Source organism: Brachionichthys hirsutus, chromosome 11 (genome assembly GCF_040956055.1).
Source record: "Brachionichthys hirsutus isolate HB-005 chromosome 11, CSIRO-AGI_Bhir_v1, whole genome shotgun sequence".
In the NCBI taxonomy this organism is placed as follows: Eukaryota; Metazoa; Chordata; class Actinopteri; order Lophiiformes; family Brachionichthyidae; genus Brachionichthys; species Brachionichthys hirsutus.
In genome coordinates this window covers 5769749-5791207 of record NC_090907.1, presented here as the reverse complement: position 1 = coordinate 5791207, position 21459 = coordinate 5769749, and the positions used below count along the sequence as shown (strand labels likewise).

Here is a 21459-nt window from a genome sequence, read left to right as displayed (position 1 = left end):
AGTTTGTGCTTCTCTCTGTCTTTCCTGATGCTTCTTTTTATCTTCTACATTTCCATTCTTCCATTTAGATTCCACGATTCCTCAGGCCTATCTGTCTGTGCCTGTCAATACAAATAAAAATAACCTGTTGCAGGATTTGGCCCACTGTGTTGACAGCCCAAGGCTGTTTTCAGACCTGCATTTTATTTTGCTTGCATATCGGTGAATATTTGTGGGTTTCAGAGGGAAGAACAGATGCTCTTGTAGCTTCAGGCTTGGTTTTCTCATTCTGGCTACAAAGAGATCTGTGATTTATGTTATTGGGCTGTTGCCTTGTTGAGAACATGACGGGAAGTAGAACAAGTGGGACAGAGGGAGGGATGGTGTGGGCCACCGGACAGAACAAAGTGTTTACGTCAGAATGAAGGCTCATTGTTTTGGTCAGGCCTACAAGATCAATTTAGTTTATCGCTAATCTAAAAGGTATAAAACGCTTTGCAGTGCTTCATCTGCCTTTGGAGGGTTGTTCTGTCTTCCAAAGTGTTTAGGTAAAGATAAAACAAATATTATTCAACTTTACTGTCACTATAAACTCTAACAGGCAAACACAGCTGGACAAAAAAGAGACACAAAGTGAAATACAGTCTTTGTTTTTAAATATGCATCATTAATAAATTCCCTTTAATTTCTTTTCGGCTTAACTGAAGATGGAAGGACACATTTCTTGTCTTAAAAAAAAAAGCTCCCAGCTCATGTCTTGTATGTCTTGCCTTGTCACTTATCCAGGTCCGGATCGCAGCAAAGTATAATCTCTCCAGTGAGTCCTGTGTCAGCTTCCGGGTCCCTAACCCTAACCCTGGAACGCCTCCCCAGGAGGCATCCTGACCAGGTCACAAAACCGCCTCCGTGGCTCTACCTTGAGCCTCTCCCAGATGTCTGAGCTCCTCACTCTATCTCTAAGGCTTGAACCCAGCCTCCCTGCGGAGAAAACTCATTTCAGCTCCTTGTACTTGCGGGTTTATTCTTTTGGTCATCACCCAGGGTTCATGAACATAGAGGAGGGTTGGAACGTAGACAGAGCTGTAAATGGAGGGCTTCGCCTTGCGGCTCATTTCCCTGTTTACCACTATTGATCGGTAGAGCGTCCGATTGGCCTGTTTATTTCTCGTTACCAGTAACCAGATTCTGGGAATGCAGAGACTGAACACCACATAGCTGATATCTAATTGGCTCCAACATCCTTGCCTTTTTTTGCCAGTTGCTGTGTGTGTGTGTGTGTGTGTGTGTGTGTGGTGCACTTCATCTGACATGGTGACATGTGGTTGTCATTCTACCATTCAATGGAGTCTATCCTCAGAGCTTCGGTTAAATTAAATTTAAATGAATTTAAATGTTGTATGAAATACTTTTATGTTATTGCCGTGTGTTTGGCATTTCCGCACTGTATCCAAACCACCATCAGAATGTCTCTTTACCAATAAAGTGCAGTCCTATTTTGAAGTAAGTATGAATTTTAAAACAGCTGTCTCTGTATCCAGGTGTCTTTACTGCTATTACGTGGACACCTGATTCAGAGGACAGTGCGATTATAACAGACTTTGTTGATATCCCATGAGCGCCCAGATGGAAATGCTCAGTGGCCTCTGGTTGGCCTTTCCTCTCTTCCTTCCTACTTAGCTGTTGTTACAATCCTCCAAATGTGGGTACATCACATTCTCATACACTCGCGCACACACACACACCTGATCTTGACTTGGACTGAGTTTTGGGACTCTGTATGACAAAGCCACGACTTGTTTTTATTTGGAAATGGTACACACTTCCAGTAAAGCACTGGATCTTGGCTGGACATCTGGCTGAATGTTAAATTGTCTGTAAGAGCTGGATTTTGTGTGTGTGTGTGTGTGTGTGTGTGTGTGGGGGGGGGGGGGGGGGGTAAATCAGTTAAAGAAATGAGGAAAGTTTTGCAGCAGACCATTAAGAATATTACGTTTCAACAAAAACATTATTTTTAGAGCAACCCACCTCATAAATGTGACCTATAAAGCATCTGTGCCATTCAGTATCACAGCAATATTATATAGTCATGCTTTCATTTGGAGTTATTTTCCCCCCATTTTTTTATGAATTAAATTAAAACTGATTTTAGAAGAAAGAGAAAAGTAATGAGAGGCCATGTGTGTCTGAAGCATCCCATGAGATAATGATTTCAGTATGGATACCCTTGATGTTGTGTACGCAAACTGCTTTAAAATGCACATCTTACAAACCAATGGTGAAATGTGTATGTGAAAATGGATGGTGGAAATTGTTTTTTAATTTCGAGATTTTAAAAAGAGCTCTCAGTCCTAGACCCTGTTTTCATATATCACAACACAGCCCATCAAACTGTTATATTTTGCATTCCTTTAACACTCCTTTATTTTAGGATGTTTTAGGAGTACTAGCTTTCATGAGATCTCATGCAGTTCCTGTAAGAATAGAGCATTCAGTCCACGTTTGTGGTTCTAGATTGGGATGCTTTTGGTCTCTCGAGAGCCTCAACTCATCTCATCTCATCTTCAGACAGCATGTCAGTGAAGATTAGAGGGTATATATCAGCCTTTCCATCGGTTTTGTCTTTATGCTGTTCCCACCCTTCCTCCCTTTGGAGTTGCAGCCCAGTGCTGCTGGAAACAAGCTCATACCTAAAGGGAAAGAGCTGCAGGAAACCCTTTTCCACTTTCTTTCCATAATTCTATACTGATGATGTGAACTGAGTGAGGAGAAGTAGACATTTACCTTCCCTTCATTAGAAGTATTTTCCATCTACCGGATCTCCAATGCTAAATTTATTTGCGGTAAATTAGTATATTTTTAGAGAAATAAAGTGTAGATTCATTCATTTTACAGGTCATGTGATCTGCTGGAGCCTCTCCCAGCAGCCTATGGGCAAGAAGCAGGGTGCACCCTGGAGAAGCTGCTAGTTCATCCCAGGAAAGGACCAAACATAGACAGGCAATAATTCGCGCACACTCACACCTATACAGACAATTTACTGTAACCAAGTCACCTAAACCGCATGTTTTTGGTGGTGGGGAGGAAGCCGGAGAACCCAGACGGAACCCACACAGACACGGGGAGAACATGCAAACTCCTCACAGAAAGGCCCCAAGTTGAATTTGAACCTGTTACCATCTTGTTGTGAGGTGACCACACTAACCACCACGCCACCGTGCCACCCTCCAAACGTATACAGCACATTCTAATATTCTACCGCATGACTCGTTGTTGCTTTTCTCTTCTTTTGTTGGGAGACCAATTTATTTTTGTTCGTTTCAGTTTGTCTTCAGTTTGTCTTCAGACTCGTCTTCAGTTTGTCTGCCTAGCGCATCACAGATATGTGCAAAGCCGTTGTAATACATCACGCGTACAGCAGGCTGCAAACACTGTTTAGACAGCTACGCTTCAGAGATCTGAAATGCTTTTGTTGGGTTTTCATCTTTAGATAAGAATGGGCCTCTCTGGCACAGTGATGTAAGCAAATCAGCCTAACCAGACAGAATTTGCAAATAGAGATCCTAAAGATAAAACAACAACAGCCCCAAAATAAAAGACATGCAGAGCAAACATTGCAAACAAGCAGATGCAAAGAGCAGTGGAGGAAAGAAAATGTGAGATCAGATCCAAATCTGTGGGGAAGCAGTAGCTTGGGCCGGACGAGTTCACAGATGTTTAAAAGTGCTAATCTAATCTTTATGCCAGGCCTTCCCCCTGCTCTCTTTCTTTCCCTTTCTGCCTCACTTTTTTCTTCCAGTCCTTTAACTTTTTTGAGTGAAGCTGCAAAGCCTGTGGACAGTGGTCAGTGCATGTCAGACGCATCGCACACTGCTGCTGACGCCTGCTAATTTGTCCCGTTATTAGCTCTGTTTTCAGACACAGACACATTATTATTCATAAAGTGAAATCTGTTCCTTTTTCTACACTATTCTTTAAACAAGTTTCCTTCAAACGTTTGTGATTGTTTTCATGATTAATGAGGTGGACTTAATGGCACACAGTAGCTCCTTTGGAATACACTGATGACATCCTCAGATTCCTGCAGCCACTTATCTCACACTGCAGAATTGAGCAGCAAACCTAATCCCATGGTGTAGGCTTCCCACTGCTGACACGCTACACATTAAACACAGAAGCTACTGCCAGGAAAAAAATCCTTTAGGTCACGGAACCTGGGAAAGTAATCAGAAGTTAAATGTACTTATGGAAGTGTGAGAAGTAATGATCTGCATGAGAGCTTGCTTAAAGGTTCACATATCAGTTCCACATTATGTTTATGTGTTCTCATGTTTCTCTTTATATTTCAATGTACTTTTTTTTTTTTACTTCCCGGGGTGATTTATTGGGATCAGTGAACGTGATAACATGCTAATGAGCATTGTGTTCGCTCAGTTATCCGGTGACCCGTTTGTTGACCCGATCGCTGACTTTGACCGTGTAAGCGTCTTTTTTAATGGCCGGATCAAGGGGTGTGGCCAGAGGGACACTCATGGCCACAGCTGGATTTTGATTGGCCCCTGTGTGTGTGAGAGCGTGACAACTATGATATGCTGAAATAAATATAAACTGCATTGCTTTAACTTGTGTAAAGTCAGTTTAATTATCTAACCTTAGACGAAAGAGTAGCATTGCTAACTCCTCCCCCCACGCCATCCTGCAAAACACAACTCTTTGCCCGCACTATTCTGAATGAATCCGGTGTCATGAGGAGCGCTCCAACCTGTTTACCACCACCAAACCTCCAATCACTCACATCATTTCCTCTGTGAGCCGCTTAACATCTGGAGAAGAGCGATTTACTTAAAATAAACCAGCTCCTGTCTTTTCTTCATTACTTGTTTCCTCCTACAAATTTTCTCTTTTTCCCTACAGGCAGTGCGTCTCTGTTTCAGTCATTCTCTCTCTCTCTCTCTCTCTCTCTCTCTCTGCAGTTCTTCCACAGGTAAACATCAGCATCAGATGTGTTTTACACTGCTGCTGCTCTGAGCCTCGTGAGTTTAGTGATGGAGGCTGCCGGGAAGGACAAGTGAATGGGGGGGGGGGGGGGTATTTATGACGAAAATGTTTAAATTGGAATCACTTAAGATGGTACAACTGGTACTTGCATACATGCATTCTCAGGCTGAGATGACTGGCGTAGATGAATTTAGTGTGACAGATGGTTCTTATAAATTTCCTGCACTGTAACATCAAACATGCATCATGCACACAGCTGGTGGGGCTGTGGATTGCGACGGCCTGCTTCCGGTCCACCTGCTCAGCATTTCGCCATGCTGCACCTGCCTCACTCAGCGCCCCAGATGTCCAGTTTTTACTTATTGAATTTCAACATAAGTCTGTCTTTGAAGCTCAGAGGTGAAACTCAAGGACCTCGCTATCTGTTTTATGCGTTCCAGACTGAAACCACCAACTCAGCAGCAGCAGCATACTACTGGGAGATGCATCGACATCTGCTACGACAATTTAGGGCACTATCATTTTATTGTACGACGCACTAGATCATGCATTTAAGAGGTTAGCATTGAGTTAAAGTGTTTCTGATGTCAAAAAGGGAAACTGCAGCCATTAAGGGTCTGTGACCCTGGTAGTATAAGTGACGTCCTGGTACCTCCCCTGCTGGTATATCATTGTCATCTTTCCTTTCATTTAGTTGTGCCTGTTAGGGACAGAAGGGATATTTTGCAATCCCCAGTGTTCCTAAATTTCCAAAATATAGGTGTGTGTTTTTGCGTGTGAGAGCTAATTCAATCATTATATTGAAATAAAAATCAATATCCAGAACAAAATGTACATAGAGAAGTTGCTTGAGCCTACTTAAAACATTGGGGCCTCCAAAAATCCATCCAAAGCCATATCTTAAACCAGAAAAGCACTCAGAGAGCGCAGACCTCCGCCAAGCAGCTCATTCACCTCATAATTGGATTTGCACCATCCAAAATTTAATAGTCAGTTCCTGGTCACTTATTTTTGTTCCTGGAAAGGATCATTACTTCCGTTGGTTTTTATGCTCATGACATTTTGCACCACCTTGCTGGTGAGTGACAGATCAGGTATCTTTTAAGTTTTGTTTTGCTGCTGCTGATTTGATAGTACTACATACCAAGATACAAGAAACAAGAATATGAGGACAAATTTTGAGGATTCATGAAATCACCCGCATTTTCATCCATTTTTCTTTGTTAAAATAATTTTAGCATGTCATTAATGTGCTGCATCACGCTGGTTGACAAAAAATGCATCCAGTGTTTCTTGCATACGTGATATCCAACCTGCAAGCATGAAACGCTGTTATGAGACCCAATGAATAAAATGAAGGCTTTGTCACATCTTAGTATTGGTACCTTGAGCAGAGGCTCGTGGGTACGGTCAGTTTTTGCACCATTTACCATGGTTAACTAATGGAAAATCACAATTTATAAAAATTATTGGAAATCTCTGTCAACCTCATTCAACCCGTTTCTAAAATCCTGGCTGTGGTCCAGCATCACTATTTTTTTGTGAATTGTTCTCTGGTTGCCTTTATCTTTCTATCCTTGGTAGAGCATGTCCAGTCTTTGTGTGAAGAACTTTCTGCAATGCTAGGCATTTGTACTCCCTCCAGCTCTCCCATCGCTTATCTGGCATGCATCACAGATAAACACAGAAGCGTGACCATGTGTCCGGGCGGCCCTGTCACCGGGAGTAACCCTCCACAGCTCCTCCGTAGATCTCAGCATGAGTTATAGAGTGATTTAAGGTGCTCCACAGGGCTAACCGGGTCAAGGCCACTGCTGCCCGGCCTGCAACGGACTCCACACCTGACAAGATAAGATGCATATCCTGTCTTGTGCGCCACAACCTCTCCCCTAAAGAATTCATTACCAGAACACCTGTGAGATGGAGAAAACATGTTTTAAAGATACACTGTAAATTGTTTACTGTAAATTTACTTTAATTAACTCACATTTTAATTTCATTTAATATAATTTTTTACATTTCCTGACTGTAATTTTAAAAAACAAAGTAAATTTACAACATGAGACTGGTCACTCAATGAAATCCTTTGTTAGGAATAATGGCATGCCATTTCCTAACATTGTGCCCCTGCTATGAAATAATCTTGTGCTGATGTGGAGGATAATTTCTGTCAAAGTAGAATAATATCAGAACTACATGAAAATTGCATGAGTTCAAATGAAAAATATTGTAATAAGCAAAATAAAGAAACCAATCATGACCTTTTGGGTCCTCACAAAGTGAGAAATTGGACTGAGTTCTGTCTGTTTTTTTATTGAGGGGGAGCTGCAGACCCCCCCCAGGGTGTATGTAAGTAATGGTTTCTCTTAAATGTCTGCAATCCCATTTTTCTTCTCTCAGACCGCAGTGAACTGTGACCTTTTACATTTATTTGCTGTTTTTCTGCTTAAAATTCCCAATTAAAAATGTAAAAACAAAAACAGCCCCCGCTGGTATTCAAAGTTTTGTGTTTGCAGGAAAAAAGAATTTATTCTGGGGTGGTAATCTCAGATCCACCTAGGATTTAAATCACCACAGAGAAGAGGCGGGTCAAATCACTTTTATTTAAATAATTAAAGATTTCTACTCTCTTTTATGTTGTGAAAATTTCACTCTCAACTATTTGCACCTGTGTGTGTGGGTAAATCAAGATCACACATTCACACCCTCTGTTGACACATTGTGGGATTATGTCACCTGTAAACTGCACAGAGCTGGTCCATCTGGTGGGTGGAAAGAAAGGGTCGTCTCAAAAAAAGCAAGAACGCGGAGGTCAAAAGATGCTGCTGAGCTGCTTTCAGCTGTGGATTGAGGGAGAAAAACTTTCCAAAGTCCCTCCGTTGTGTTTTCCGTGTCCGTGTGATATCTAGGATCAGAAACATGCGAACACTCTTCACGGGTGGTAGCGTGAAAATGATACAGTGGTTAACCGGTTTCGGCAGCGAGGATGTGCAGCGTAGCTAAGACCTTTCCCCTTGTAGTTAAATCTCAATGTCAAACTCACATCTGCTGAGGAAGCAGCTGCAAAGTCTCACATCATATTCACAAACCTGTTGAGATTTGAACTGTCTGTGGAACCTTCTTTCTTTTTCTTTTTTCCCCCTCACTCAACGACAATAATTCCATTGAACGTGCTGATATGCGTGCAGACAGGCCCCCCGAAAGGAGGCTGCGTACGAGATGCAGAAGAAAACTGCGACAGCCGTGCTGTTTGCTTTGTTTATTAGAGGTATATTGTCGAACATTTTACAAGCTGTAGCTTAAATGTTTCCATTGAGACAGAAAAATGCAACACTGAAAAACAATTACCAAGCTCTGCGAAGAACACGTTTGAAGCCCCCCCCCCCCCGGATTGAAAGGCACTAAAGTCCCAGTTTAAATATGTCTTCTTTTTTTTTCTTTTTCTTTATAACACTTGCAGACACAGCGAGCAAAGACAACTGTTGTTACACACTTCAGCAGCTACACTATAGAGAGCTTGTTAGTTGAGCTTCACTTAAATCGGCTATCGTGTGTTTGACACCGACACGTGTTGCAATAATAAGGTGGGTTATTTTGATACACAGGCAGGCTTTCAGTTTGCTCCGTTGAGTGCAGATATCTGAAAATCTTCGCGATTAAATACACCATATTGCTGCTTCTTAAATACATAATGGGGTATTTTAAGTTAGAATTGGCATTCAGTGGAATTATGTATAATCACGAGACAACCGTAACTAGGATTTTCCTTCACGCCTGCAAAATGAATGCAAAAATGACAGTCCTTCTTCTTTCTCTTTTTTTTTTTTAAATAAAGTGATAGTACATTCAAACGATAGCATAAATAGCTCCTCTGCATTACAAATGTCTTTTTTTAAATAGCTTGTGATGTTGGGGTTCGTATGAGTGGCAGGCTGTAATCATGTTAATATTCATAAAAAGAGATGCCCCTCCCCCCCACCTCTTTAAATTCTGCAGAAGCGACACTGTCACACAACGTTTAGATGCCGCGCTAGCGCCGTTGTCGTATTGCTAATCGTCAGCTGATTTGATCAGAGGGAAGCTCTGGAGCTCGTATTGAAGTCCTCGAGCCATCTGCTCTGGACTTTCGTCACTTTGGTTGCTCTTGACAAACAGCTAAACGTATGTGCCTGCAGACATTGTGTGAGAGTGAGATGAGCGGTAAACACTGGACTACAACATAGAACGCCTTGTGATGTTAAAGCACTGACTTCTCTGGAGAACACAAGCAGCATGTTGTTTGATGGTGTACACACACACAGTTACATAATTGCTACTAAATGGGAAACAATAAAATGTCCTTCCTGGCATTTTTCCTGTGTTGCACTTCGTCCTCCTCCACTTGCCCGATTGGCTAATCATTTATCGTGCTGTGTTGCAGACATCACCTTTTCTCTCGCTTGTTTCTTTCTCTTTCTATGTATGATTTCTTTTTTTTTTTTTGCTCCTGATAGTGATGAATTAGCTTCCCCAATCCTCCTCCACCTCCAGCTGTCCTCGTGTCTGCAGTCTCTTCCTCCATAAGTACGCCTTTTAATGCTTCTGTCCAGTTCCTTCGAAGACTTTCGTCCGTGTCGGGCTTTCTTTGGGAGATTTGTCCAGCTTACTACCGGCAGCCGCAGCCCTCTACCACCATATCCTGGTAATTCTTCAGCACCACTCTGTCTTGAGGGTCCAGGTAGAGCAGGGCAATGGGGCTGAGGGAGGTGGGGACGCAGCAGGCCCGGGGCACTGCCCCGTTCACCGAGTTTACCAGCGTTTGCACCATGGCGTGGCTCGAGGAGTTCATGTGGTCAGCCAGAGGAAAGCGACATTCACCCAGACAGAAGAATGCATCGTAGCCACTGGGCGCAATGATCCACTTGTGCCAACCGACATCATTGAAATCTACATATAGAGGATGACGCCGGCATCTGTTGCGGGAAAGGCGTTTCAGTTTCGCTGCACGCCCACCGTTTCTTTTTACCCTTCCACTTTCACTCCCACTGACCCCTTCTTTATTACGCTCCCATCCCAGCACTGTATACCCTGTTTTTCTGACCCTACCCCAGGCTTGGTCCCTATTGCGCCCCCTGTTGCTACTCCTGACTCTCTCTTTCATTACTTTTCTCCTTCTAATCCTCTTGCCACTTCCAGGCGTCCTTCTGCCATGCTTGACTAAGGGCTCTCCACGCCCATCATGACTGTAGGTCACCAAGAGTGGTCGTTCCTGGGCCCAGCTATGCTCGTCCTGACCCACAGACCTGCATACCCTCAGGTGTCCCTGTTTGTGTTTCTTAACCTCCTCCTCTCCAACAGCAGAGGAGAGGCCCTGGTCGGACAGGGAGGCGGTGCTGTTCTCAGGCCTGACCTCCAAGAGGAAGCTCAGGCTCCCGGTCTGAGCGAGGGCCTTATGAAGCAGCTCTGTATTCAGGCTAAAGGCCTCCCAGGAACCACTTGCTTTATGACTTTGGGGGCCATTGTTGAGTAACCTGGTTTCCAGCAGGGTGGGCTCAGGGTCCTCACGGTGCTCAGAGAGGAAAACTTTGAGTCTGTGTCCCCCAGGGCCGAAGGAGGCTCCGCCACTGCGGAGGAGCCGAAGCTCAGCGGAGAGCACCTCCTCATCCTCAGGGATGGAGGAAATATTAAAAGAGATGTGCAACGGCTTTTGATCATCTTCGATGGGAAAGTCTGTAAGAGGTTCTAAGAGACAGAGGAAGAGAGACAAGGACATACAGAAGTTCAGTGTGACATGCACCCCAAAACTACAGACATTAACTTGATTGATCACAAAATCGATATAATTACCAAACTATGCAGCAAATTACTTGCTATGAGGGTAGAAAGCAAAAGGAATGCCCCATACCAACACTGTAAAGTCCACATTTTTGCAAGAACATAAGTTCCTGAAGCAAAGTGAACTCCTATGAATCTCCTGTGAATCTAGGTGTGTTTTGGTGTTTGGATCACTTTCTCAGCTCAGTGCAGACATGCCTGGTAGTCAGGTGGCTCCACCCTCAACCGATTAAACCATATGTTGACAATAAAAAAAAACCACTTGAAGGGACCAAATGATCTTTAATTTCATCTGTAGCTGAATATCCTAATCGGAAACCAGTAAAACATAAAGAGCTTTAGTTTGATGCAAACTGGTCAGGGAGCTTACCGCTATGGTGAAAGCTGCGTACGGTGTTTGCTTCCTGGATGTGCTGGCTGGGGAAGCTAAATGAAGGATCCTCCACTAGATGGTACTGCTGCTGGCGGAAGCGATAAAGATCCAGAAGATACCGCGGTACAGGAACTCCCGGCCGAGGGTTGGGCTGTGACTGCAGGCCCAGTCGGCTCAGGAGGAGACTTTGGATGGTTTGAGCAAGGCTAGGCTTCAGGAAGGAATCGCCTGGTGGCGGCGGCGACAAGGAGGAAGGCACGGGAGACACCCTGCCATTGTCGATCTTGCTGGTTTCTCCACCCTGGCGACCAGACGAGGCTTGAGGTAGCAGCAGGACCATGAGGAGCAGGAGGTTAGCAGGGAACATGGTGGACCTGGAGGGTGATAGGGACGTGAGGAGACATGAAGAAAGGACAGGTGTGGTGGACAGGCTTCAGCAGCATTTTAAATGGACAAGTTCATGCATAATATATCTATTCTACTGTAGTAATGTAAATCAAATGACATAATGACGTATTGGTTTTCGAAATCCGCCAAAGACACGGCTCCTCTGAGATGCTGCTGGACTCTGTATATCATGCGTATGTCTTCAGCTTCCTGGACACACTAGTTTCTCATTAGTCCTCCGCCTTCATCTGGGCATATGTTCAACTAATTTACTGTCCATGTATCCATATGAAGTCGTCTGCTGTCTGTAGAAACAGTGCCAATGTCTTTTTTCTCTGTTAATTTATGGTGTTGTTCTAACGCCCCCCCCCCCCCCACCCCCCCAAGGCCCATATATCACCTCCACCTAAACAGGAGTAATTAAATGGCCTCCGTTATTATTTATCAAATTATGCTGCATGTCTGTGTGTGACAGAAATCGCACTGCGGGTTATGAAAGGCGTCGACCGTTAATCTAACTCCGTGGACCTGAGTGACGTGTAATGGCGTTTTAAAGGCCCGTCACAGATGACTGGATGCTTCTCATCTTCAACGGACTTGCCTGCTTTCTATATCTGCATGAGTGAGTGACAAAGAGATATATTTCTTTATTAGATGGCAAATCGAAGCAGACCATTAAATTATGAAAAAGGGAAAACAGCAGTCCTGATTGAACGATGTTTAAATTTAGCCACAAAGTTTGCATTTTGATGTGAATTTCCAGCAACCATTTCCTCTTGACCTCAGACCTGTGTAGGTATGATAATAGTTGCACTGGAAAGAATATGGACATAACCTCTATGGACATGTGGACAAAGTAACTGAAGGTTTGCTTGGAAGGAGGGGAATTCTGTCCATAGATATTATTTTTATTTGGATCCCAATATAGAGACATCAATGTAGTTGTCTGCCACATAATCGCATGCACTGTAGGCCGTATGTGTGCAATGCATATTCTGGTTTCATAGCCATAATCTAATCTAGGGGGGGGGGATTCAGGAGAGGGAAATGTTACTGAACAATCAAACAATTAGTTCAGCTGTGAGTGCAGTTATATTTTCACCCCTCCAGAAGTCCTTTTGACCCCCTACAGGTGTTGAGAAATCGCCTGGCGATTTAGAAACCAGGTAGTTAACGGTCCTCTTGACCGTCCTCTTGACCTTGAGTTGTTAAAATGTCCCGGAGCCTGACTGTCACAGACAAAACATTCTGAGCTGCAAATCAACCACGATATATAAAAGCATAGCGAAGAACAAAAGTTCAACACTTGATTTCTACACCGTGCTTGGAGCTATCTTTTACCTCGTCCACGCTCTTGCATATCTCGCCCTTATCTCTTTATCTCCTCTTTCCAAGGGACATATAATTGATTGCGCCCTCCACAGCGAGATAACAGAGGTGTTTACATCTCAGAGGACACATAATGACACTGTAATGACTCCTAATCTCCCCCCATGCTGTCAGAGAAACGCTTAAAAAAGGAGGTCACAGCTTTGAAGGTGTGTATATTTTCTGTGAATGTGCGCTTGCGTATGTGTCAGTTGTAAATACGGTGCAGGGCTCAAAGGGCAGGCCTGGGAAAACAGGCCTCCTCCGAGCGTGGGATTGTTGCTATAGCTATCCATTAAACTCTCGCAGCCCCACCCAAAGCTGTTTCACCTGAGGCAAGGCAGCAGCGGACAATTACAGATTATACACTCACGCTGGACAGCCTCTCCCATATACTGCGGGGGCTCGTAAAGTCAGATTAAGGACAACAACACCAACCTCTCTCCTGTACTTGTCCTCATCTAGAAAACCACCCGGGTGACTCTGAGGTTCAAAGGTTCAGCTGTCACATATGAATGACTGGACACCAGTTTGGTGCAGATACGGCCTCCCTATAGCCCCTGGGTGTCTGTGTTGGATATTCTTGCTTCCAGTTTTAACAGACCACAGAGGAGCTGGGCTTAATTTAGTATCTTACTGTGCCATCCATCCTGATGGTGACTCATTCCAGTCAGCAGGAAACACGACATTTCTATGATCGCACCTCCTCCCACTGCTGCTTATGTCTATTCCTCTCTCCGTGCACTGTTGGCTTGCTTTTCCCTGGTTTGAAAACAGACAAATCAGATCGCTGTTGGAGGACGAAGGGGCAGAGCTGCATGACGAATGGGTCCGGGATAAGGTGAGAAGAAGGAGCGGGCTCAGCAGGAGTCTGTGTTTGTGTTTCCCTCGGTGCATCCTTGAGGCTCAGCCTATTAGACATATTAGGTGTGACCTGACTTCCTGAGCGCACGGCAGCAGGAGCAGCACGGAGCACGACAGGCGGGTGTCATCGCCGGTCTGCCCCGTGTCTTTCTGAACTTACTGATTAAAAGTTCTGACCTTCAACATCCGTTTCAGACTCATGGCTTTTTTGTCGTGTTTTTCCTCTTGGCCTCTCTTTTTATCTGTTTATTTCAAACCTTGTACCCTTCCTCCTTCCTCCCTGCATTCCTTGAACTTACTGCTTTTGCTTTGTCCTCTATGTTGTCACACAATAAACAGCTGCTTTTCTATTTTCATCTCTCGTTTCATTAGTTTTTCTCACATTTCCCCACTTCTTGTTCCTTCTTGTTTTGTTTTTTTGCTTTACATTTCTGCATCACTTTCACGTCCCTCTCTTACATATCCCTCTCTCATTTTTCCTAGGTCTTAGAATGAATGGTGTTTTTGCGGAAGAGTGTGGCGGGCTGCTGTCGAGCCAGAGGGATGGAGTGTCACTGCAGCCGGCTGATTTATCCACCGCCGCTGTCTTCGTGTTACGCCTGGTCCCTCAACTTTCCCTTCCTGTTGTTCTTCCCGTGTTTCTTTTCCCAAATTCCTCCTGTAGTTCTCCCAGATCACCCCTTTCTTTCAGTTCACATTCTGCTATGCAGCCATCTCATTCTTTCCAGGCAACCTTCATGCCACAGAGTTCACGTCGTTGATCTGAGCTTACTCTAATACTCGAAAACACGTCAAGCTTTTGGCCTCATGAGCCCAAATGTGACGTGCAGTGTGCACAGACCCACCTGAGAAGACATCAGGGGATACATCTGTGTTCACTGCCGCTCTTTGCACTGTGTCGTATAACCTATATAATATGACTGTGAGGTTACAACTGCACAATGCCCGTGCTAAACTAGTCATTCGTGCACAACTTTGAGCTGCAGACTTAAATTAATTGGGGGCGGGGGGATTCCACAATTGCTGGCGGAGTTGTGGTTCTGCTCTGAGGTGCAACATATGAAAACATAGAACAATATTCCAGGTAGACCGCTGTGTGGTTTTAATGGACTCTCTTAAAACAGCGCTCTAATGCAACGCAGCTGCACCGATTACCTGGCTAATGACCCAGACGTCACACACACACGCACACACACACACACACACACACACACATACTGTGTTTTGATGTTGGTTCATTTGTCTACATTTGAGATGAGCATCAACCGGTTGCTGTGCATTTGAAACGCCAATGCTTCCTGTTTCTTCCCCGACACACTCGCCTTTTGCTCTCGGGCGAGGATGTCCAGGGGTCTCACCTTTACGCTGTGGCTGACAGCAGCCCGTGACTGCTGAAAGCTCAGAGACCGCTCCTGTCATGTGTCTGACAGCGGAGCCAATGTGAAATACAGAACAAAAACACACCTCATGCTTTTTACATTAAAGCCACTGGGCGTTGTTAACACTGAGGGCCGTTTCACTCACGGCGTGTTACGCTACGCACTTCAACATCATAATGGGTTCATTATTCTCAGACAAGTCGCTCACCAGAAAGGATTTTGATTGAGCAACAGTTTGCCAGCAGTGCATGCACGTGCACGAGTGTTTGTGCGTGCATTGCTCCCAAGGGTAACTAATGGTTTAAGCAGCACAATTCCTGTGGCCAGCGACTTGACGGACATGCAGAGGTGTGCGTGTGTGTGCGTGTGTGTGCGTGTTTGTGCGTAGGTGTGAAGGGGATACATCGTACTCACGTCCAGGTATGGTGGGATGTATGCAGAGTCCATGGTTTATCCTTGAGCTCCAGTGTTACGATCCCTCGGCTCTCGCTCCCGCTCCTTTGGACAGAATTGACAGAGTGGACTATTTACCTCTTTTTCTCTCTCCTCTGTCTCACCTCGCTCAAGGTAATGTGTGCCTGTGTCTTCTATGTCTCCTATGCAAACACACTGTTGGTGATTCCTCTCTGTCCATGATTGTCTCCCCGTGTCTACTGTCTTGCTCAGCTTCTCATCCTGTTGTCGGTGTCAGATAAGCAAACTGTTCAAACATCCACCGCCTTCCCCTCTGCCTGCCTTCCTGACCTCTTCTAGTAGGCGACTCCCTTCGCCTGGTCCCTGCACTTCCACCCCTGCTTGTCTGAAACACACCAAGGTTGCCGCCGTGCATGGAAGTTGTAGGAGGATAAAGTTGTGTCTGTTTGTCTGTATTGTAAGACTGGCAACAACTCCCTGTTGCTCCTAAGCCTCCTCCTTACTACGCTCCTCTACACTCTGTTCCTCCCTTTTGTATCTCCTCCCCCTTTCCCCTCTCTCCCTCTCTCTCCTCGTCTCTCCCACACACACACACACACTTTACTTTTTTATGCTTTACTCGTGCCCAGCTGGTAAACTCTGTTTAATTGACTTTCCTTGCCACTAAGATCCTCCCAAATAGTGATGTCACAGAGCATTTAGTGTTTTATATTACTGTCTCTCGCACACATGTGTGCACGCAGTAGCACACACACACACACGCACACACACGCACACACACACACACACACACACACACACACACACTCAAACAAATACAAGTACAATCCCTGTCATCCGTACGCACCCCTAATCAGAATAAAATGGCAGCAACACATTCAAACAAAGATGCACACACGCATGTAACATGCACGCAATATGCCCCAGGTAACCTGCCGGTCGGCCCTCGGGCGCACACTGCATGCATGTTAGTTCCCACATTTCCTCCTATAACAAACTTACCTGCCGCTTTTCCTTGGCACCATTTTACGTTTCGAGCAGTGCGCTCGCAGTCACTCTCTCTTTCATTATAAATACGAGGGCCCATGACAATGAAACCGAGCCACCAGATTCACCTACTAGACAAAGATATGAATGGATGACTCATAACAGCTGGATGAAGTCACCCCAGTTGAGATTTGTGATTGGATGGAAGTAAATGTTGAAGTAAAAAAAAAAGGAAAAAGCTGGACTTCTATACTACGGGTAGAGGCAAGGTGCGTCCGTCCTTCCAGCACTAAGCGGGTGGCGAGGTGAATTTGTATTCATGGGGTAAGCCCATGAGAAAACGTCTCTTTAGGATGCAGCGTCTCACATATTAGATCTCATCTGGAGAATCACTTGCCAACATCCCCCTGCACCTCCTCTCTGCTCCCTCCACTTGCTTTTTCATCCCTGCAAACACACACGTACACTCAAGCCTTCGTCCACAGACCTCATTCATCCTGAGTAATTGCACCGACGCACAAAAGCACACTCACCCTTCTCTTCCAAAATGAAATGTGTGTTTTGAGCTACAGTTTCACATCGATGAAATGTCCGACTGGGAGGTGAAGAGAGTATTTATCTTGACCTTCAGCTTGGCCCCACATCACCAAACTTCCACCATCAGTCTTCTGGTAAAGCCCTATCCTCCTGCAGCTCTAGCTATTCTTGACCTTTGACCGTCAATAGTGAAAACATAATTTTTCTTGTGCATAGCTGCTGAAAAGTGCTATTTCACTTTTTGCCAAATTCAAATTTAAATCTCAACATTTAGGGGAAAAGTGTAAATGATTTATAGGCTATCAAGACTATCTCTATTTGTTAGTATGATAAAGATATTATAAATAAATAAATGAACTTGGGCTGGAATTTCTTTTTTTGTGTTAACCATCACAGCAGACAATAAAACATGTCAGGCTAGCCTATATATATACCGGTATCTCCTTAAAGCCATACTCAAAGGGGAAAGAAAAGACTAAGCATGTGAAAATCACCAGCATGGGTGTTTAAAGCATGAGATGAACATGTGTTCTATAAAACAAGCCATTCATTCATTCAGAAAGGAGACAGCTGAGCCGCAGCATTGGGTTTAGCGAGTTTCTCAAATGAGCAGTAATTCCAGCCTCCAGGTTTCCCATCCTCTGGAAAAGCCGTCGGCTGCCTGTCCCACTGACTTCCGACGGGGGTGGAGAGAAACTTTTAAACTAATACCTCACCGCCCTCTCAGCAAGTCATCCAGCCATCCTGCATCCCTTTGTTCCCACCTCCACTCCTCCGTGGACACGGAGAGTGAGGCCTTGTCACGAGAGGAGGAGGCGGCTGCTTGGACTGCTCAACCCCCCCCCCCCCCTCCTTCTTTCCACACATTGTCAAGTATATTTACTGTCTGATCAACGTGATCACAAGTTGCTCAGTAAAGGCAGGACAGAGGTTATTAAATTTGGTTGCAAAAGGTGACACACGTGAGCATTTAGGTGTGTTTAGATGTGATGCAAGTATTTCTAAGATGACAATATGGGGAGGTTTGAGGCTTGTAATCTTGAATATTCAATAAAGGGCCTTGGAGTTTTTATTAATTCATTTTGAGTTTTTAGGTGTACGTCTATGTAGAGAAAAGACAATATAAACGTCTAAATATAAAAAGAATTAAGATGCAATTTTGCTTAAAATCACATTAAAATGTCACATTAAATGTCACTTATCTACTGTTACAACATTGGCTGTTATGCAACCAGCACGACTGTCGACTGTTAGCATGAAGCTAACATCGGCGCCACATGTATTTCTTGGAAGAAATATTATGTCATTTCTCTTATCTTCTAAAAAAGCTGAAACAGGCTTTCGGGTAGGAGCGGAGGGAAGGGTCAGCAGCGTGCATTCAAAGGACACGTCTAACTGACGGAGCAGTGGAAGCAGGTTGAAAAGATTCAGATAGAAGCTAAAGCCTACAAATCACAGTGTAAAAGGGAATCACCACCTGGCGATCGAGACAAAAGACTTCTAATTTGGGTCAGAATAAACTCTCAACTCTGATTTCCCTGCTGTTTTCTGCTGTCTCATTCACTCTCCTAAATAATTCCACATCTAACTGGCTGAATTACAGCTTTATTTAATGCCCAGTCGAGCCAAAGCGGTTTAGACGAGTTGTATTATATGTTTCTTTAAAAGGTGGATCAACTTGCGTGCTGTGTGACGCCACAAAATTATTATTTTTTTCCCGGGGGGAATTTGCTTGATTTGGTGAGAGTGGCATAGCAGCCGTTTCCAGTTAAAGAAAAAGGAATTTGCTCTTTCACCAAAATGTCTCAGGAATCTTTCCAGCGACGCTGTCAGAAGCCGAGAAAGACATTCTGATTCCGTCTGATTAATTGGATGCTCCTTGATGGGCAAAGTTACGTACCAGGCTTTCATTAGCGACATTCCAGCTGTGTTACACACACATGGGTCATTTGCACTGAAGAAGCTGAGTAGCTCTTTATTCACTATCAAATGATTACAAATCTAAATCAATGTACACACCAGGTAGCACGAGCATAGAAGTGATATTTTTGATGATACAAGCAATGAGCATATCATCTCCTTCCTACATCTCCAGGCCAGCACGTCCACAACACTGAGACTGTTGCTGCAGCAGCTTTGTCCTTCGCAGAGGACAGCAGCTGGGCGAAGACGGGATCTTTTTTTTTTTTATCAGGATGATGAAGGATTCTAATTGCTACACTCATTTGAAATATCTGAGTTATTAGATCAGTTTCCCCAAAATGACAAAAAAAGAAATCTGCATAGGTTTAAATAAATGAAGACGCGTTGATCCATCCATCTTCATCATTCATCATCCTTATCACAATAACCCCAGTAATAACTTTTTTTTACCCTGTGCCAAAGTGACAATCTCTATAGTTTGAACAGGAAGTCAGTTAAAATGAATGAATCTGGTGCGCCACAGAAGGCTGTGAACAAGTACATGGTTTCATTGTGTTACAAAAAACCAACAAATGCTGTTGTAGAAACGGAAACTGTGAAAACTTTCTCATAATGGGGCCAGCGTTGTTTTGGAAGCCGTGGCAGCAATGGAGCTTAATGTCTTGGTCGTCTGCTGTCCTTTTCCCAAAATTAAATTTTCTCGCAGAAGAGCACTTCGGAGAAGAGTGAGTCATGACAGAAAAAGCTTCATGCGCCCCCAAAATAAGCAATGATTGATGTGCACCCACTTAACGTGATCGATGGCTGTCCACGGAGCCCCCTGAATGATGAACACGAAGAGCGTAACGACCTTACATTTACCTTCATCGTGCGTATCTAATGAAGTTACACTGTTTTTGCCTTTGATGCACAATATGGAACTTTGCAGACACAGGAGTGAAGGATGTCAAATGTAGGTGTGTGAGAGAGAGTGTGTGAGAGTGGTTGTCTGTCTACGCATGGCCCCCCATGATGCGCTGGCGACACGTCTGGGATGTACCTGACAGCTGGGATAGGCTCCAGCAACACCTGTGAACCGCAAGACGTATAGACAAGATGATTGAGATGGACTCATCTACAAGACGATTGATGGATGGGCGGATGATTTTAGTGCTGACAGTACCTGCTTAATACCTTTGAGGACTGCTCATATACACGAGCGTTCAGAAGTTTGAGTGTTTAGTAACAACATGCACACACTGGCTAGAATAGTTTAGACAGCTGGATAGATTTACCCACTTTGACACTCTCAGATGCTGAGGTGGGACTTCAAAAGGAATGTCACTGCAAAAAAATGAATACATAAATTAAGTGAAAAAATCAGGATGATTTGTGGGTGTTGCAAGCGAAGGAAGGACAAATGTATGTCAGAAGCAGAGAAAGGAGAAGGAGAAAAATATGAAATGTCATTTAGATGTTCACACAAAGTAGTCCACTCCACTGAAAAGGCCACACGCACACTCCCACACACACACACATACACACACACACACACACGCTGTCACACAAACAAGGTTTGACAATGTTCATTCAGTGCGAGAAATTCCAGTGAGCTTTTGCAAAGATAAGATTTCATTCTTTCATCCTGAGGTCACTGTTCCTGGAAGAGAAACTCGGGGAATAAGTGTGTGTGTGTTTCTTTAGCCTTCACCTCATGCCCCCTCGACTGCCCACTGAGGTGCTAAAACGCATTCCTCCCTCCTCCTGCCATCTCAGGAGATAGACAGCAGAATGACTGCCGATCCAACTGCTACAAGGCAAATCTTCATTCATTCATCCATCTTCTTAACTGCTTAATCTGCAATCCGGGTAGCGGGAGGAAGCCGGAGAACCCGGAGAGAACCCACACAGACACAGGGAGAACATGCAAACTCCTCACAGAAAGGCCCCATGTTGGATTTGAACATGTGACCTTCTTGTTGTGAGGCAACAGCGCTACTGTCCTCGTTCCAAAAATGTATGTTTAAATTAAAAGATGCTCTAAACAGAGCTGGAGTTCTACTGTCAGCGTTTAAATTTTTAGTCTCATAGAAAACTCTGCTGATTGTGGGCTCGCTGGGCCAAACGCTTGTATATTTACTTTAAATGGCAAAAGCATCAACATGGTGGACCGGTTTCCTGTTATTACTCTACACACACACACACACACACACACACAGATATGCATATACAAACCTGTAATGTGTGTAACGTAAATATATGTAAGCACTAAGGCACACATGTGCGGTATGGCGGATATACTTGTATAAATGTACATAAAAGTGTGAAACAAACTGAGAACATTCTATAAATATCCGTTCCTTTTGAATTCTGTCAAATGCACATTTTTAATAGTTCCTCTTAATGCAGGCTTTCTGGTGCCCAGTTGTCAAAATGCATCCAGGCAAAAGAAAAATTGTA

General features: G+C 44.2%; 1 protein-coding gene across 1 annotated transcript; it reads right to left on the bottom strand.

The window, feature by feature from the left end:
- Window positions 1-9619: 9619 nt before the first annotated feature.
- On the bottom strand, window positions 9620-16598 carry bmp16 (bone morphogenetic protein 16). Its single transcript, XM_068745522.1, has 4 exons — window positions 16576-16598; window positions 15574-15657; window positions 11159-11535; window positions 9620-10695 (listed from the first exon to the last, which is right to left on the bottom strand). The coding sequence occupies exons 1-4, from the start codon at window positions 16596-16598 to the stop codon at window positions 9620-9622; spliced, it is 1560 nt and encodes a 519-aa protein (XP_068601623.1).
- Between the last annotated feature and the right edge of the window lie 4861 nt (window positions 16599-21459).

What these genes read in the sequence shown, in the direction of transcription:
- bmp16 (XM_068745522.1), bottom strand. Translation starts at nt 16,598, where the DNA reads ATGGTGCCAAGGAAAAGCGGCAG. An exon ending in ACATCCCACCATACCTGGAC is followed by an intron (nt 11,536 to 15,573) that starts GTGAGTACGATG and finishes ATCACCCTCCAG; the next exon opens with GTCCACCATGTTCCCTGCTA. An exon ending in ACGCAGCTTTCACCATAGCG is followed by an intron (nt 10,696 to 11,158) that starts GTAAGCTCCCTG and finishes TCTGTCTCTTAG; the next exon opens with AACCTCTTACAGACTTTCCC.